Genomic DNA, 20264 nt, shown 5'->3' on the forward strand with positions numbered 1-20264 from the left:
ACCCAATCGAAACCTCTCAAAACCTTTAAAAAGAAAATACATCTTCTGCAACAAGAGAAGCAATGCATTCTGAAATGATTATTGAACTTCAAAAAAAATGAGACCGCAGCATGAGAGGATTGTGCTAATTATCACTGCCTTTGAGTTTCAGTTGTATTAAGTTTTGCAGAACCACAAAGAATGATTTGCGTCAGTCACCAGGAAGCACTGTTGATCATATTCAGTTTTGTTAACAGTACTGTTTTCATGTGTGTAGTGCAGTTTTAATGCATGTGTACCGCCCTAATGAATAATTAATATTGTCTCGTGTTAGTTTGTCCAATTAATAAGGGGAAGCTGGATAAACACATGAGGGAGAAAGGAATAGAAAGATATGCTGATAGGGTGAGATGAAGTAAGGTGGGAGGAGGCTGGTGTGGAGCATAAACACTGGCATCGACCTGTTGGGCTGAATGGCCTGAATCTGTGCTGTGAATTCTATTTATCTAATTAAAGCAAGAGATTGGACACAGTGATTGGACACTGTGCCAGGTTGCTGTGTTATCTGGTGGCTGTGGCGTACTCATGGCTGACAGTAAGTTGAAGCAGAATTTGAATTCTGAGATTTTATTTGCTGGGAAATATTACAGCCAGTGGTATTTGCATACTGTGTTCCTTTCCCAGTCAGTGCCTCCGCTCTCTTCCCCCTTTCTACGTTCCTGCCTGCAATTCCTTCTACTGTGCTCCATGCCCCGTTTCCCCCTTCATTGTATGTCACATTTAGGCCCGATGCTTCTGATGGCTTTAATGCTTTTTCTTGTGGCTCAGTGGGTAGCACTCTTACTTCTGAGTCAGAAGCTTGTGGGTTCAAGCCCCACTCCAGAGACTTGCATACATAAATCTGACTAGTGTGTTTTAGTCTGTACCCCTTAGTCTGATCGTGTGGTAATTTCTCCTTAACTCCTTGGCTGGAGCTATCCACAGTAATTCGATTTCTCTGCCCTTTCCCCATGTCTTTTCCGTGCACAAGCTTAAAATTCTCAGTTCCCAGTGACATTGCAGGGACTCAAACTCAGGGCCTCCTGTTTACAAGGCCGGTGATTTAAGCTACTGCACCTCAGAACGAGCTCATTGGTGGTTATTCAAGTTTATTAATACGTCAATAAATGGCCTACAGGCAGTGGTCAACACTGACAGCCAGGTTTCCCAGCATGCTTGGCAGTGACATGCACAAGCTGCTGTGCTATTTAGTGTGTGTGTGTATGTGTGCGTGTGACACACAAAAGAATGGTATTGTGAAATTTGCGTTATACGTCGAAAAGAAGAAAACTCTCTACAGTGTCAAACAAAAAACAAAATACTGATGTTGGAAATCAAAACTGATGAGGGGCTATGTCTGAAACGTCAAAGTCTTTCCTTTCTTTACAGGTGCTGCCTGACCTGCTGAGTGTTTCCAGCATTTCTGTTATTGTTTCTCACTGTCAGTGCTGATGGCTAGTTGCTTGTAAAATGACTTCCAGCATGGTTGCAGGAGGAGTGATTTTGCATTTCAAAACAACAGCCTTTAATCTTCCACTTTGGATGGAAGAGCATGCTGAGTTTCCCTTTAGCAAAGCACATTCGTGTGATGGGCTATGTGGTGGAGCTGGTCCATTTGTCAGTCCCAACCTGCAACTGTTCTTCAGTTGCTGCAGACCAGTAGCACACCCTATTACAGTCACTGAATAATACAAAGCTGATGTGATCTGAGCAATGACGCTTAATGTTTGTTATCTGCCAGTACTATCCTTCTTAGAGCTTATTTAGATTTGCCTGAGGAAGCCTCTAGGTTTTGGCTCTTGGCTTGTCCTAATTGGGACAAAGGGAAGTAGACTGCAAATTAGTGTGCACACTATGGGTGCTGAATCTGTGAGGAATTAGTTCATCCAGGGGTTAGATTATGAGAAGAGATTACATAAACTAGGCTTGTATTCCCTGGAATATAGATGGTTAAGGGGTGATTTGATTGAGGATTTAGGATTTTGAAAGGAATTGATAGGGTAGATATAGAGAATCCTTTTCCGCTGGTGGGGGAGTCTAGGACAAGGGGACATAACCTTAAAATCAGAGTCAGGCCATTCAGCAGTGAAGTTAGGAAACACTTCTTCATGCAAAGGGTGATAGAAGTGTGGAACTCTCGCCCACAAAAAGCAGTAGATGCTAGCTCAATATTAATAATATTATTGATGTGGAGATGCCGGTGATGGACTGGGGTTGACAATTGTAAACAATTTTACAACACCAAGTTATAGTCCAGCAATTTTATTTTAAATTCACAAGCTTTCGGAGGCTACCTCCTTCCTCAGGTGAACGATGTGGAAAATCGTTTTTCCACATCGTTCACCTGAGGAAGGAGGTAGCCTCCGAAAGCTTGTGAATTTAAAATAAAATTGCTGGACTATAACTTGGTGTTGTAAAATTGTTTACAATAATATTATTGATATATATTGTATAATAATATTAGTAACATTGTTAATAATTTTGAACCTGAGACCATTAGATTTTTGCTAGCCAAGTTTATTAAGGGATATGGAGCCAAGGTGGTAGGTGGAGTTAGGACACAGATCAGCGATGATCTCATTGATGATGGAACAGGATCGAGGGGCTGAATGGCTTACTCCTGTTCCTATGAATCTGTGAGGAATTGGTTTATCGTTCTGGGTATTGAATGCGCTAAATGACATTAATCTGTGGAGGATAAATTCAGAGCCACAAAAAAATTTTTCCACAAACAACGACAACTTGCATTTATATATCTCCTTTGATCCATGAAAAGTGGAGGATGGGAGGTCTGCAAGGATACTGGAGTAATCGAGGCTCGAGATGACAAAAGGGTTTCAGTGGCGGAGGGCTGAGAGAGGCATGTTGGTTAGGTGGAAATCGCTTTGCAGATGATAAGCTGGTTTGGGTAGAAACTCTTAAGTTAAATCTCTGTTGAACGCACCTATAGCCCACTGGGAGATGTTAAAGAATAGACTGGGATAAAAATAACTCACTTCCTTTTCAGTAACCCAGTAAGAAGATTTTCAGGAAAAACAGAAAATGCTGGAAACACTCAGCAGGTCAGGCAGCATCTGTGGAAAGAGGAAATTAGGGTTAAATTTCAGGTCGATGGCCTTTCATCAGAAGATTTTAAAAACTGTACTTTCAGCTGTTAAACCCTTACCATAAAGTCTAGGAAACTATTCATGCAATTGCCATTGCCTTTTGCTACGTGCACAGAGACAAATGGGAGCTTAGAATTTAGCGAATCGCAATTGGAAATGATTTTTCATACTCGCTCAGTACAATATGATTCTTGAGAGTGTAATTGAGCGTGACAATGATCACTTCTTTCTCCATGTCCACCGTCTGTGTTCAGAGTCTGTGAATTGCATGTGTGCGTGGGAGAGGGGGGAAGCTGAGAATGCCACTGACTGATTAAGGTCAGCTTTTCTTTTCCAGTCACCAGATACCCAGGCATCATTGTTACACAACAAAGTGTTGCTAATGCTTTATATGTAAGGGAAACTAGAACAATCTGCTTTACATGAGCTACCAATGCCTGTTTTTTAAACATTACAGACTGTAATTTTGGGAACTGTTGAGTCAGTTTTATTTAATTCATCCTTTGTGCTAGATGAATCCAGCCCTCCAACCGTCCGAGATCTCTGCGCTCCTCCAATTCTGCCCTGTTGCGCATCCCTGATTTCCTTCGCCCCACCATTGGCGGCCGCGCCTTCAGCTGCCTTGGCCCAAAGCTCTTGAATTCTCTCCCTAAACCTCTTTGCCTCTCCACCTGTTTCTCCTCTTTTAAGACGCTCCTTAAAACCTACCTCCTTGACCAAGCTTTCGGTCACCTGCCCTAATATCTCCTTATGTGGCTTGGTGTCAAAATTTTTCTGATAACGCTCCTGTGAACCGCCTTGAGATGTTTTACTACTTTAAAGGTGCTCTATAAATGCAAGTTGTTTTGTTGTTGTTGTTGTTTTGTGACCAATTAACCATTTTTTGGGGAGGTGGTTGAGAGACAAATGTTGGTGAGGACAACAGGGGAACTCCCTGCTTTTGGAGTAGTGCCATGGGATCTTTTACATAGGAACAGGAGTAGGCTATTCAGCCCATCGACCCTGTTCTGCCAACTCCATCTGCCTCCCCTTGGTTCTGTAACCCTTAATACCCTTGCCTAACAAAAATCTATCAATCTCAGTTTTGAAATTTTCAGTTGACCCCCAGCCTCAACAGCTTTTTGGGGGAGAGAGTTCCAGATTCCCACTACCCTTTGTGTGAAGAAGTGCTTCCTGACATCACCCCTGAACAGCCTAGCTCTAATTTTAATGTTATGCCCCTTTGTTCTGGACCCCCCCCACCCACCAAAGGAAATAGTTTCTCTCCATCTACCCTATTAAATTCTTTAATCATCTTAAACACCTCAATTAGATCACCCCTTAATCTTCTATACTCAAGGGATATAAACCTAGTCTATGCAACCTGCCCTCATAATTTAACCCTTTATATCCACTTGAACAATGCAAATGGTGATTGTTTTAATATTGCATCTGAAAGTCACCATGTCCAAAGATACAGCACTCCCTCAGTCAGTGCCAGCCTAGATTGTGTTTGAGTCCTCGTGTGGGGCTTAAACCTACAGCCTTCTGACTTAGAGATGAGAGTGCTACCCACTGAGCCAAACCGACGCTGACACTGGTTTAAAAACAACATGTTTATGATTTTTTAAAAGGGGCCTTGATAGGAGGGTCCCTCTTTAATGCCTGTTTGCCTGAAAATGTTTAGCAACCAAGAAAAATATGCATCAGTGATAATTCTCAGCTCTCTGGACTGTAGAATTAACTGGAGTGAAAATTAAGACAATAACTAAAGTTAATTATCACCTAACAGCTTCATTGAAAAGCAAACACCAAGATTAAATGGAGCAAAATCACACCGACAGTGTGAAAGTCTTCACCTGGGGTGCTGGTAACCTGTGAGTCGTTCACACTCTCAGAATCTCGTCACGGCTGTGAGATAATACACTTATCTAGCTCACGTGTGAATGGATGCAGTACATTTAATGCTCAAGGTGATATTTTCGAATCCACGGATCTTGGCTGTTAACGCAGACTGGCATTACTGGAAAGAAAGGCTTGCATTTATATAGCGCCTTTCACGACCTCAGGATGTCCCAAAGCGTTTTATAGCCATTTAAGTATTTCTTGAAGTGTAGTCACTGTTGATAGCATGATAGAGCACAGAAGGAGGCCATTTGGCACATCATCTCTTTGAAAGAGCTATCCAATTAGTCCCACTTCCCTGCACTTTCCCCATAGTCCTGCAAAATTTCCTCCTTCAAGTTTTTTTTTATTCGTTCATGGGATGTGGGCGTTGCTGGCGAGGCCGGCATTTATTGCCCATCCCTAATTGCCCTTGAGAAGGTGGTGGTGAGCCGCCTTGAACCGCTCCAGTCCGTGTGGTGACGGTTCTCCCACAGTGCTGTTAGGAAGGGAGTTCCAGGATTTTGACCCAGCAACGATGAAGGAACGGCGATATATTTCCAAGTCGGGATGGTGTGTGACTTGGAGGGGAACGCGTAGGTGGTGTTGTTCCCATGTGCCTGCTGCTCTTGTCCTTCTAGGTGGTAGAGGTCGCGGGTTTGGGAGGTGCTGTCGAAGAAGCCTTGGCGAGTTGCTGCAGTGCATCCTGTGGATGGTACACACTGCAGCCACGGTGCGCCGGTGGTGAAGGGAGTGAATGTTTAGGGTGGTGGATGGGGTGCCAATCAAGCGGGCTTCTTTGTCCTGGATGGTGTCGAGCTTCTTGAGTGTTGTTGGAGCTGCACTCATCCAGGCAAGTGGTGAGTATTCCATCACACTCCTGACTTGTGCCTTGTAGATGGTGGAAAGGCTTTGGGGAGTCAGGAGGTGAGTCACTCGCCGCAGAATACCCAGCCTCTGACCTGCTCTTGCAGCCAGAGTATTTATATGGCTGGTCCAGTTCAGTTTCTGGTCAATGGTGACCCCCAGGATGTTGATGGTGGGGGATTCGGCGATGGTAATGCCGTTGAATGTCAAGGGGAGGTGGTTAGACACTCTCTTGTTGGAGATGGTCATTGCCTGGCACTTGTCTGGTGCGAATGTTACTTGCCACTTATCAGCCCAAGCCTGGATGTTGTCCAAGTCTTGCTGCATGCGGGCTCGGACTGCTTCATTATTTGAGGGTATTTACCCAATTACCTTTTGAAAGTTATTATTGAATCTGCTTCCACCACCCTTTCAGGCAGTGCATTCCAGGTCATAACAACTCGTTGCATAAATTTTTTTTTCCTCATGTTGTCTCTCATTCTTTTGCTGATGACCTTAAATCTGTGTCCTCTGGTTACTGACCTTTCTGTCACTGGAAACAGTTTTTCCTTATTTACACTATTAAAACCCTTCATGATTTCGAACACCTAAATCAATTCTCCCCTTAACCTTCTCTGCTCTAAGGAGAACAACCCTAGTTTCGCTAGTCTCTCCACGTAACTGAAGTCTTTCATCTCGGGTACCATTCTAGTAAACCTCCTCTGCACCCTCACTAAGGCCTTGACATCCTTCCTAAATTGTGGTGCCTAGAATTGGACACAACATTCCAGCTGTGGCCTAACCAGTGTTTTATAAAGGTAATGTAGGAAACGTGGCAGCCAAATTGTGCACAGCCAGGTCCCACAAACAGCAATGAGATAATGACCAAATAATCTATTTTAGGAGTTGGTTGCAGGATAAATATTGGCCAGGACACTGGGCGGAACTCCCCTGCTCATCTTCGAATATCCATGGGATCTCTTACGTCTACCTGAGAGGCCAGGCGAGGCCTCGGTTTAATGTTTCATCCGAAAGACGGCACCTCTGACATTGCAGCACTCCCTCACTACTGGACTGGGGTGTTAGCCTCGATTTTATGATCAAGTCTCTGGAGTGGGACTCAGAGGCAAGCGTGCTATCACTGAGCCATGGCCAATGCCATGAAAGTGATGTGTTGTGGGCTTTCTGATTTGTGTTGATATTCACTTACTTCTTGTACAACTCCAGCACTTACAGGCGACACTGTGTTGGAGATAAAAGTAATATTCGTTTTGAGAATTTTGATCTGCTCAGTTGTCTTCATAGCTGTGTTTTAATTTATTTGCAGACGAGTATAAAAGAAGGATTTTTATTGAAGCAAACCAGCTCATTTCAACGATGGAAGAGAAGATACTTCAAGTTACGGGGAAGGACTCTTTACTATGCCAAGGATTCAAAGGTAAAGATGAGACGCACAAAAGTATTTTACCAGTTGCCACCTTGCTCCTTTGTCTTGCTCATAAATTTATAAAATTAACGATATGTCTGCTCAGAACTAGTGCAGTTCCCACCACTTATAAAGAAAGAAAGACTTGCATTTACATGGCGCCTTTCATGACCTCAGGACACCCTAAAGCGCTTTACAGCCAGTTAAGTAATTTTGAAGTGTAGTCACTGTTGTAACGTAGGAAACGTGGCAGCCAATTTGTGCACAGTAAGATTCCACAAAAAGCAATGTGATAATGACCAGATAATCTGTTTTTAGTGATGTTGCTTGAGGGATAAATATTGGCCAGGACACCAGGGAGAACTCCCCTGCTCTTCTTCAAAGTAGTGTCATGGGATCTTTTACGTCCACAAAGATACATGGGCAATTTGCTTTTTTGAAAAATATAAACCTTGGAACTAATAGCCACCAAGTGCAACTGTTGACCAGATAACGTTAAGTTCTTATATGTTGCCCCAGCGCTTTCAGACTCCCCAAGTGTCAGTGTTGCGCAGCCAAATGTTATCCTGCTTGGTGGCCTCGAAGACCTGTTAAAATGGTTTTACATTGGCCAGCATGATTGCTCAATGTTTTTGGGACCTCATACTGACTTGCAGCTTTCAATTCTGCCTGTTAGTGAGCCTACAACCTTTGTCTAGTAATTGACACCTACTGTTCACAAAATCTATTGCATATTGGGAAAATTACTGATCTACATTGAAAGCCTATTCAGTAAATAAAGACATTAGTGGAATTACTAAGTAAGTTCCCATGTCATGGCCCCTTGTTTGGGTTAAATATTTATCCTATCTTTCACTATCCTGTTCATATCATGCATTTAAAAGATTTGTAAAGCTAACGTAAGTATTTTCATTTTGAATTATTTTTAATGAACACTTTCAGAGCACAGAGGGAAGTTTGCAGCTCCATAATAGGGCATGTGAGCTGACTGTTACATAACGAAGAGCTAACAGAAGAGGTTATTTATTAAATTCGCACAGCAATCTCTGCTCCAAATGCCCCATAATTCAGCGTGAGTCAGGGAATAGGTATGAAGCTTTAGCTTTGTGACCTTTATAAAAATACCAGCAATTTAAATGCATCTTCCACTGGATGATGGATTGGAGATGTACCTAAAGGCAGGCTGATTTTGTACCATGGATTGGAGGTACGGTGAGGTACAGACTTACTTTGTACCATGGATTGGAGGTACGGTGAGGTACAGACTTACTTTGTACCATGGATTGGAGGTACGGTGAGGTACAGACTTACTTTATACCATGGATTGGAGGTACGGTGAGGTACAGACTTACTTTGTACCATGGATTGGAGGTACGGTGAGGTACAGACTTACTTTGTACCATGGATTGGAGGTACGGTGAGGTACAGACTTACTTTGTACCATGGATTGGAGGTACGGTGAGGTACAGACTTACTTTGTACCATGGATTGGAGGTACGGTGAGGTACAGACTTACTTTATACCATGGATTGGAGGTACGGTGAGGTACAGACTTACTTTATACCATGGATTGGAGGTACGGTGAGGTACAGACTTACTTTATACCATGGATTGGAGGTACGGTGAGGTACAGACTTACTTTATACCATGGATTGAAGGTACGGTGAGGTACAGACTTACTTTGTACCATGGATTGGAGGTACGGTGAGGTACAGACTTACTTTATACCATGGATTGGAGGTACGGTGAGGTACAGACTTACTTTATACTATGGATTGGAGGTACGGTGAGGTACAGACTTACTTTATACCATGGATTGAAGGTACGGTGAGGTACAGACTTACTTTGTACCATGGATTGGAGGTACGGTGAGGTACAGACTTACTTTATACCATGGATTGGAGGTACGGTGAGGTACAGACTTACTTTATACCATGGATTGGAGGTACGGTGAGGTACAGACTTACTTTATACCATGGATTGGAGGTACGGTGAGGTACAGACTTACTTTATACCATGGATTGAAGGTACGGTGAGGTACAGACTTACTTTATACCATGGATTGGAGGTACGGTGAGGTACAGACTTACTTTGTACCATGGATTGGAGGTACGGTGAGGTACAGACTTACTTTATACTATGGATTGGAGGTACGGTGAGGTACAGACTTACTTTATACTATGGATTGGAGGTACGGTGAGGTACAGACTTACTTTATACTATGGATTGGAGGTACGGTGAGGTACAGACTTACTTTATACCATGGATTGGAGGTACGGTGAGGTACAGACTTACTTTATACTATGGATTGAAGGTACGGTGAGGTACAGACTTACTTTATACTATGGATTGAAGGTACGGTGAGGTACAGACTTACTTTATACCATGGATTGGAGGTACGGTGAGGTACAGACTTACTTTATACCATGGATTGAAGGTACGGTGAGGTGCAAATCTCGGCAGGTTGACATTTGGCTGTGCAAGACTTGCACTTAGGGTATCTGATGGTGCTAGTGCAATATAAAAGCACCATGGATCAGAGAATCAGCTCATTTTCATACAGTAGCTATCACATTTGAGGATTTACTCACCTGCTTTGTGTCTGATAGACGGCAGGTAATTTGAGGTTGATCACCCATGAGGACAAAAAAGATTGGCTGTGAAGGCTGAGCAACTGAAAGGAAAGTGATCCCATGTCCTCAAACTGATTAATTCTAATATTGAGATCACTGGCGTGGAATTACAACCGACATTTCTGGGAACACATGCCAAACTATAAAGGAGGCATTAGTAGGATCTGGGACCTGACTCTATTAAATGAATTATTAATGAGGAATTCCGCCTCCCATTTTTCTGAGTTTGAGTGCCCCTGGTTTGTGTGAATACTTAAGGGTCAATTTTACAATAATGTTATGATTAAGGGACGGGAAATCGTTGGCAGCGCGCCTGCTACTCTCGATACACTTGGCCTGTGGGCGAGGCTTCCCGCTGCTTTGTAAATTTGAACTTATCCAAAACTCTGCTGCCCGCATCTTGACTCGCACCAAGTCCCGATCACCCATCATCCCTGTGCTTGCTGACCCACGTTAGCTCCTGGTCCGGGAACGCCTCGGTTTTAAAATTCTCATCCTCGTATTCAAACCCCTTCATGGCCTCGCCCCTCCCTACCTCTGTGATTTCCTCCAACCCTACAACCCTCCGAGACCTCCGCGCACCTCCAGTTCTGGCCCCTTGCGCATCCCCGATTTTAATCGCTCCACCATTGATGGCCGTGCCTGTAGCTGCCTAGGCCCTAAGCTCCCGAGTGCCCCGGTTAATGGTCCCTTAGTGCCCTGGTTAATGGTCCCTGAGTGCCTGGTTAATGGTTTCCTGGTGCCCCGGTTAATGGTTCCCGAGTGCCCTGGTTAACGGTCCATTACTGCCCCGGTTGATGGTCCCCGAGCGCCTTGATTAATGGTTCCTGTCTGTCTCTGGTTAATGGTCCCTTGACAACCTTGACATCTGAATCAGCTGAATTTGGAGCATTGTAAGTTTCTACGCCAGTCTTGGTGTGCCCCAATCCCCTGCATGCGTTTTAAGTGTTGATTTGTTTTCAGGAAGTCTATGGCTGGGAATTTCCTGCTTGGAGCTGATACCACTCCGAAAGGCCAAGGCTTAAACCACATCTTTTTGCAGAAATTGCTTGCTGATGATGTTTCCTTTTCCCAAAGTCGCCCATAGAGGAGAAGGTAACATAACCTTCTGTTACTGGGCTAGTAATCCAGAGGCCTGGACTAAAATCCAGAGTCATGAGTTCAAATCCCGCCACGGCAGCTGGCGAATTTAAATTCAATTAATTAATTAAATTCAATTAATTAAAATAAAAATCTGGAATTAAAATACTAGTATCAGTAATGATGGCCATGAAACTACCTGATTGTCCTAAAAACCCATCTGGTTCACTAATGTCCTTTAGGGAAGGAAGCCTGCCACCCTTACCCGGTCTGGCCTATATGTGACTCCAGACCCACAGCAATGCGGTTGATTCTTAATTGCCCTCTGAAATGGCCTAGCAAGCCACTCAGTTGTAAAATCTCGCTACGAAAAGTCATAATAAGAATAAAACCGGACGGACCACCCGGCATCGGACGACTAGGCACCGGACACAACAACGGCAAAACACCAAGCCCAGTCGACCCTGCAAGGTCCTCCTTACTAACATCTGGGGACTTGTGCCAAAATTGGGAGAGCTGTCCCACAGACTAGTCAAGCAACAGCCTGACATAGCCATACTCACAGAATCATATCTTTCAGCCAACGTCCCAGACTCTTCCATCACCATCCCTGGGTATGTCCTGTCCCACCGGCAGGACAGACCCACCAGAGGTGGCGGTACAGTGATATACAGTCAGGAGGGAGTGGCCCTGGGAGTCCTCAACATTGACTCTGGACCCCATGAAATCTCATGGCATCAGGTCAAACATGGGCAAGGAAACCTCCTGCTGATTACCACCTACCGTCCTCCCTCAGCTGATGAATCAGTCCTCCTCCATGTTGAACACCACTTGGAGGAAGCACTGAGGGTAGCAAGGGCACAAAATGTACTCTGGGTGGGGGACTTCAATGTCCATCACCAAGAGTGGCTCGGTAGCACCACGACTGACCGAGCTGGCCGAGTCCTGAAGGACATAGCTGCTAGACTGGGCCTGCGGCAGGTGGTGAGCGAACCAACACGAGGGAAAAACTTACTTGACCTCGTCCTCACCAATCTACCTGTCGCAAATGCATCTGTCCATGACAGTATTGGTAGGAGTGACCACCGCACAGTCCTCGTGGAGATGAAATCCCGTCTTCGCACTGAGGACACCATCCAACGTGTTGTGTGGCACTACCACCGTGCTAAATGGGATAGATTCAGAACAGATCGAGCAGCTCAAAACTGGGCATCCATGAGGCGCTGTGGGCCATCAGCAGCAGCAGAATTGTATTCCAGCACAATCTGTAACTTCATGGCCCGGCATATTCCTCACTCTACCATTACCAACAAGCCAGGGGATCAACCCTGGTTCAATGAGGAGTGTAGAAGAGCATGCCAGGAGCAGCACCAGGCGTACCTAAAAATGAGGTGCCAACCTGGTGAAGCTACAACTCAGGACTACATGCATGCTAAACAGCGGAAGCAACATGCTATAGACAGAGCTAAGCGATTCCAAAACCAACGGATCAGATCAAAGCTCTGCAGTCCTGCCACATCCAGTCGTGAATGGTGGTGGACAATTAAACAACTAACGGGAGGAGGAGGCTCTGCAAACATCCCCATTCTCAATGATGGCGGAGTCCAGCACGTGAGTGCAAAAGACAAGGCTGAAGCGTTTGCAACCATCTTCAGCGAGAAGTGCCGAGTGGATAATCCATCTCAGCCTCCTCCCGATATCCCCACCATCACGGAAGCCAGTCTTCGGCCAATTCGATTCACTCCACGTGATATCAAGAAACGGCTGAGTGCACTGGATACAGCAAAGGCTATGGGCCCCGACAACATCCCAGCTGTAGTGCTGAAGACTTGTGCTCCAGAACTAGCTGCGCCTCTAGCCAAGCTGTTCCAGTACAGCTACAACACTGGCATCTACCCGACAATGTGGAAAATTGCCCAGGTATGTCCTGTCCACAAAAAGCAGGACAAATCCAATCCGGCCAATTACCGCCCCATCAGTCTACTCTCAATCATCAGCAAAGTGATGGAAGGTGTCGTCGACAGTGCTATCAAGCGGCACTTACTCACCAATAACCTGCTCACCGATGCTCAGTTTGGGTTCCGCCAGGACCACTCGGCTCCAGACCTCATTACAGCCTTGGTCCAAACATGGACAAAAGAGCTGAATTCCAGAGGTGAGGTGAGAGTGACTGCCCTTGACATCAAGGCAGCATTTGACTGAGTGTGGCACCAAGGAGCCCTAGTAAAATTGAAGTCAATGGGAATCAGGGGGAAAACTCTCCAGTGGCTGGAGTCATACCTGGCACAAAGGAAGATGGTAGTGGTTGTTGGAGGCCAGTCATCTCAGCCCCAGGGCATTGCTGCAGGAGTTCCTCAGGGCAGTGTCCTTGGCCCAACCATCTTCAGCTGCTTCATCAATGACCTTCCCTCCATCATAAGGTCAGAAATGGGGATGTTCGCTGATGACTGCACAGTGTTCAGTTCCATTCGCAACCCCTCAGATAATGAAGCAGTCCGAGCCTGCATGCAGCAAGACCTGGACAACATCCAGGCTTGGGCTGATAAGTGGCAAGTAACATTCGCGCCAGATAAGTGCCAGGCAATGACCATCTCCAACAAGAGAGAGTCTAACCACCTCCCCTTGACATTCAACGGCATTACCATCGCCGAATCCCCACCATCAACATCCTGGGGGTCACCATTGACCAGAAACTTAACTGGACCAGCCATATAAATACTGTGGCTACGAGAGCAGGTCAGAGGCTTGGTATTCTGCGGCGAGTGACTCATCTCCTGACTCCCCAAAGCCTTTCCACCATCTACAAGGCACAAGTCAGGAGTGTGATGGAATACTCTCCACTTGCCTGGATGAGTGCAGCTCCAACAACACTCAAGAAGCTCGACACCATCCAAGATAAAGCAGCCCGCTTGATTGGCACCCCATCCACCACCCTAAACAGTCACTCCCTTCACCACCGGCGCACTGTGGCTGCAGTGTGCACCATCCACAGGATGCACTGCAGCAACTCGCCAAGGCTTCTTCGACAGCACCTCCCAAACCCGCGACCTCTACCACCTAGAAGGACAAGGGCAGCAGGCGCATGGGAACAACACCACCTGCACGTTCCCCTCCAAGTCACACACCATCCCGACTTGGAAATATATCGCCGTTCCTTCATTGTCGCTGGGTCAAAATCCTGGAACTCCCTTCCTAACAGCATTGTGGGAGAACCGTCACCACACGGACTGCAGCGGTTCAAGAAGGCGGCTCACCACCACCTTCTCGAGGGCAATTAGGGATGGGCAATAAATGCCGGCTTTGCCAGCGACGCCCACATCCCGTGAACAAATAAAAAAAAAGGTTAACGGGACCCTCTTAGGGTACCGTGTTTGCAACTGAGAACGTTTGACAATTTTAGAAGCTTTACACTTTGCAGCGTGAGCAATCCCAAATGGTCCAAATGGTTTGTACCTGTGTCCAGGTCACCTATCTGTGTCTCTATGCAATGTACAGTTGTCTTATTAATTTGCTTGCAGTTAGCCTTGCGCTTTTAGTTCTAATATCACGACACAAGTATGTACAGTTTGTACAAGCATGCACTGCCCGAAAGGTTGGTGGAAGCAGATTCAATAGTAACTTTCAAAAGTGAACAGGATAAATACTTAAAAAGGAAAAATTTTGCAGGGCTACAGAGAAAGAGCAGGTGGAGCGGGACTAATTGGATCGCTCTTTCAAAGAACCAGCACAAGCACGATGGGCCGAATGGCCTCCTCCTGTGCTATATTATTCTATGAGTTGGTTCCACTTAATCAATTCCTTCCAGGGGATTGGAGGGAACAGTATATGGCCACACTACTTTCACTTCTGGAGCAAACATCCAATTTGAACCCTTTTTGGCAGTCTGCCACTGAGTGGGGGAGTGGTTGAGCAAATTGCCAGCTGCAGAAGTATCGTGCTGAATGGAGGCCCAAAGGCTAAGCAGTTGGGAATTTGAAAGCGCAGTTGTAAATGACTTGGGGGAGAGTTTTTAATCCAGGGACAGAATGTGTGGTTGGAAATGAGGTAAGGAGATGTGGGTTACAGGGCAGAGGTCGGAAATGGCCTGGTCAGTGATTGAGACAATGGGAGTAAAGAGGTCACGGTAGATTGCAAGGCTGAGGGATGGCTGTGAATATGGGTAGGAGAGTTTATATGGAACGATAGGTTTAGGGAACACAGGAAGGGAGTGAATTGAGTCTAGATAAGGGGAGTTCAGGTGGAGGTTGAAATCACCGAGGATGAGATTTCACTGAGTGCAGAGGCTGAAGGAGGAAGGATATCTCGGTGAGAAACTTGGGGAGGGGCTTTGAGTGATAGAGAACGAGGATTTCAAAGGAGAGACGAGAGGGTAGAACAAGGTGAGGTGCATGAAGGAGGAGGAGATGCCAGAGGAGTAAGGGGAAAGATTAAGGTGTGATTTGGACCGGACAGGAGCCAAGTGAGGAGGAAAAGTGTCAACAGCTGTGAACCACGTTTCAGTTCGAGCCAGGATGTCATTGTAATGACCCTCACATTGTGAATGGCAAGGGCTTTGTCATTAGTGCACGGATGTTTTGGAAAGAGATTTGAAAGGGGTGGTGATTGTTGATCTGGCAGAGTCCGAGGAGCAGTGGTAGATGGGGTGAGCGGGACGGGAATTAGGGTTTGCGATGTTACTCTCCCAGCGGGCGTACGGAGCGGGAATGTTGGTGAGAGAGGAGGATGGGGCAGTTCGGGTTGCTGTTTGTAAGGAGGCAGTGATGGGTGCCTCAGTGGAAATGTAAGTGCATTATGGCTCGAAGCATCTCTTTTCATTGATGCGAATGTTTACGACTCAGACTCTGGAATAGTAGCACAGTAGAAGGTTGGTGGTCCAAATTTTGCACTTCTGTTACAATTAACTTTGTTTTTTGCATAGGTGTCAGCCATGGGTCAGCTTGTAGTACTCCCACCTCTGAGTTAGAGAGCTGTTGGTTCAAGTCCCCTCCAGTGACGTGAGCCCGTAATCCAGGCTGACACTTCAGTGCAGTACTGAGGGAGTACTGCACTGTCAGAGGTGCTGTCTTATGGATGAGATGTTAAATCGAGGCCCTGTTTGTCCTCTCATGTGGACGTGAAGGACCCCCCCAGCTCTATTTCGAAGAAGAACTGGGGATTTCTCCCTGTGTCCTAGCCAATATTTATCCCTCAATCAACACCTAAAAAACTGGTCATCTGGTAATTTATTTCATTCCTGTTTGTGGGCCCTTAATTTTTGCAAATTGCCTGCCACGTTTCCTACTCTTCAAAAGTACTTAATTGGCTGTAAAGCGCTTTGGGACATCCTGAGGACGTGAAAGGCGCTATATAAATGCAAGTCTTAATTTTTTTTCTCTCTATTTCCTTGATTCTTCCTATTATAAAAAAAAGAACGAACTTGCATTTATATAATGCCTTTCACATCCTAAAGATGTGCCAATGCATTTCAAAGCCCATGAAGTGTAGTCACTGTTGTAATGGATGTAAATGCAGCAGCCAATTTGTGCACAGCAAGGTCCCACAAACAACAATGGCCATAAGTTACCAGATAATCAGTTTTGGCGTAGGTTGAGGGATAAAGGCTGGCCAGGACACCGGGAGAGTATCCCACTCTTTTTTGAAATGGTGCCACGGGATCTTTTACGTCCACCTGAGATGCCAGGTGGGGTCTTGGTTTAACATGTCATCCAAACATGACACCTTTGATAGTCCAGCACTCCCTCAGTACTGCACTGAAGTGTCAGGCTTTATTATGTGCTTGCGTCTCTGGAATGGGACTTGAAGCCACGGCTTTATGATTAAGAGGCGAGAGTGCGACCCACTGAGCCATGGGCTGACATTGGGAGAGCCTATGGGGGGACTTAAACTTGCATGTTGGAGGGGTGGAGATGGCAAAGGGAGGTTAGGCAGGCTTTCCAATTAATGTGAACCTGTTATCAACAAAGCTAATCAGAGGAGAAATTTCAGTATGATTTGAAGCAAGTGTAACAAAGATGAAGCACCTTTGTTGGATTATCTATCGGATTCTTTCTTGCTGATCACAGCATACACAGGATGAATATTGGCTTTGGCAAGCTTCACGAATATGCTTTCCAGTCTGGGATCTGAAAGAGTCACTTCAGATGTTCCAAAAAACTATTTCTCGACGTCTTGCTGCTTAGATGTCCTTCTATTCAGATTCAATGTGATCATTATCACATTGCTGTTTGTGGGACCTTGCTGAGCACAAATTGGCTGCCGTGTTTCCTACATTACGACAGTGACTACACTTCAAAAGTATTTAACTGGCTGTAAAGTACTTTGGGACGACCAGAGGTTGTGAAAAGTGCTATATAAATGCAAGCCTGTCTGTCCTTTCTTTCTTCCTCTCCTTTCTTTCTCATCCATCTCTCCCTTCCTCCCCCTCTTTCCCCTCCCCCTCCCTCTCCCCCTCCCTTTCTCTCCCTCTCCCCCTCCCTTTCTCTCCCTCTCCCCCTCCCTTTCTCTCCCTCTCCCCCTCCCTTTCTCTCCCTCTCCCCCTCCCTTTCTCTCCCCCTCCCCCTCCCTCTCCCCCTCCCTTTCTCTCCCTCTCCCCCTCCCTTTCTCTCCCTCTCCCCCTCCCTTTCTCTCCCTCTCCCCCTCCCTTTCTCTCCCTCTCCCCCTCCCCTTCCCTCCCCCTCCCCTTCCCTCCCCCTCCCCTTCCCTCCCCCTCCCCTTCCCTCCCCCTCCCCTTCCCTCCCCCTCCCCTTCCCTCCCCCTCCCCTTCCCTCCCCCTCCCCTTCCCTCCCCCTCCCGCCCTCTCCCCCTCCCTCTCCCGCCCTCTCCCCCTCCCGCTCTCTCTCCTGCTCCCGCTCTCTCTCTCTCCCCCCCCACCCCCCCCCCCTACCCAAATTGGCCATGTGCAAACGTTAAACAGACCCACACCTGCATCTCTTAATGGCAGGAATTGTAAACTAGACTTATCTATCTATCTATCTATTCTATCAATTGAATTTGGTCAGCTAGGACAGTAATAGACAGGATGAGGAGGAACATTGTCCAAGATACTAAAGAATTCTGTGCTTCTCCTCAAAGAGTGCCATGGGAGATTTTATGTCTATACGTACAGTAGATTGAGGCCTTGAGTTAACGTCTCCTTCAATAAACTGCACTTCTGACTGAAGTGGCATCCTAGAGCAGGTCTTGTACCCATAACCTTCTGATCCAGAACCAAAAGTGCTACATACTGAACCAAACTGACATTGACGGGTGAAAGGGGGAATGATCAAGGCCTTTAAAATGCTGAGAGGCACAGCTGATGTAAGCAGACTCTTTAATTCTGAGCGCACAGTCCGAGTCAGAGAACAAAAGTTCAAAATGCCTTGAGATTAGAGGATGGAAGAAACATTCCCCACAGAGTCGTGAATTTGTGGAATACTCTCCCAGCAAAAGCAGATGTTGATGGTTTGTTGATCATTTTTTTCAAAAAACGAAATGGGTAAATATTTTGTTGGAATTAGATTGAATCTTACACTGGACATGATGAACCACTATATCGGACATAAAGCTGGCAACTTTTGCCCTTTTCAAAATTGGACAGGGACATGCTCTCTTGAACCATCCCCAACTGGCCATGTGCGAACGTGAAACAGACAACATTCGCATCTCTTAATTGCAGGAATTGCAAACCAGACTTTTATTTTTGATCCAATCTTCAATTATCAAAATGATCATTGCAGCCACCCCCCAAAACTGGACTGTTCTGGTTCAAAATCAGATGGATGATCATGTTATGGGATATGATGGTTCTTTGTTGGTTCTATGCTCTGTGATGGTTATCGTGGCCAGGGGTAGGGGGAGAGAGGGATATAATTTGTAAAGGGCAGTTGATCAGGGCGGAAACTGGAGCATAAATGTGAATGGAAAAAAAAAAGGATTTGTATTTGGACCTGTTACAGCTAAATTAGTGGATACTTAGGCAGTCACATGTTATTAATACATGATTAAGATCACATAAGATTGTCCTGGCCAATATTTATCCCTCAACATCACTAAAACAGATTATCTGGTCATTATCTCATTGCTGTTTGTGGGATCTTGCTGTGCACAAATTGGCTGCCGCGATTCCTACGTTACAACAGTGACTATACTTGAAAAGGACTTCATTGGTTGTAATGCGCTTTGGGGTGTCCTTAGGTCGTGAAAGGCGCTGTATAAATCCAAGTCATCTTTCTTTTTCTTGAACTACTGATGTATAGTATGTGCAGATGAATTATTTCCCTGTACTCGTAAGGTCCTGCTGTCTCTCGGCGTTTGCTGTGCAAATATAAGTGCCCAGAAACTGAATAAAACTGTTCTGCTGTAAACTCTAGTTATTTATATTCTGTACTTTATAATTATCGGTCTTTAGCAAGATGTTTTGTGTGTTCCTATCAGAGGTGTAGTGTAACAGTATTAAACTCTGTTATGACCTAGCGTAGCTTCAAAGCTTCCCACTATTTATCAATATAGAAGCTTGTAGCAGGAACAGTACATCAGATGTCTAGTGTACTGTGCCAGATAGTAGTAATAGTTGCTCTCGGGCACCACCTCCTGTGTTATTAGAGGGGCAGGGCCTTGATTGTGTGGAACTCAACTTCATATAAAAAAAATTCCTCAAAAATAAAAACAGAAAATGCTGGAAAACACTCAGCAGGTCAGGCAGTATCTGTGGAGAGAGAAACAGAGTTAACATTACAGGTTGATGACCTTTCATCAGAACTGGAACAAAGGAACAGGAGGAGGCCATTCAGCCCCTCGAGCTTGTTCTGCCATTCAATTAGATCGCAGCTGATCTGTATCTTAACTCCTTCTACCTGCCTTGGTTCCATATCCCTTAATACCCTTGCCTGACAAAAATCTATCACTCTCAGTTTTGAAATTTCCAAATGACCCCCAGCCTCAATAGCTTTTTGGGGGAGAGAGTTCCAGATTTCCGCTACCCTTTATGTGAAGAAGTGCTTCCTGACATCACCCCTGAACGGCCTAGCTCTAATTTTAAGATTATGCCTTAAAATTCTGGGAGTTTCTGGACTCCCTCAAGACCGATCCCAATTGTAAAGAGGATGAGCTATGAGGAAAAATGAGAGCTACGTCAGTTCTACAGTCTAGAGAGGAGGTTAAAAGGGAGGGGGGTGGGAAGCGGGGGCTCATTAAAGTATATAAAATGTTAAACACAAGGCAAACCAAGATGATATTAATTGGAGTGCATCAGGAAAATAATCTGGGAACATGAATGGAAGTTAGTAAAAAGCAAATTTAGAACAGATATTGAAA

The 20264-nt window shown here is 45.5% G+C and overlaps 1 protein-coding gene across 2 annotated transcripts in view; it reads left to right on the plus strand.

Moving 5' to 3' along the window:
• dgkh (diacylglycerol kinase, eta) overlaps window positions 1-20264 on the plus strand; it is a 465735-nt gene that overhangs the window by 202056 nt on the left and 243415 nt on the right. For both annotated transcript variants that reach the window (XM_067992509.1, XM_067992508.1), the window contains exon 3: window positions 7162-7272. In XM_067992509.1, the coding sequence (XP_067848610.1) occupies window positions 7162-7272 (111 nt within the window). The remainder of the gene's footprint in view (window positions 1-7161; window positions 7273-20264) is intronic.

This window comes from Heptranchias perlo, chromosome 11, assembly GCF_035084215.1.
Source record: "Heptranchias perlo isolate sHepPer1 chromosome 11, sHepPer1.hap1, whole genome shotgun sequence".
In the NCBI taxonomy this organism is placed as follows: Eukaryota; Metazoa; Chordata; class Chondrichthyes; order Hexanchiformes; family Hexanchidae; genus Heptranchias; species Heptranchias perlo.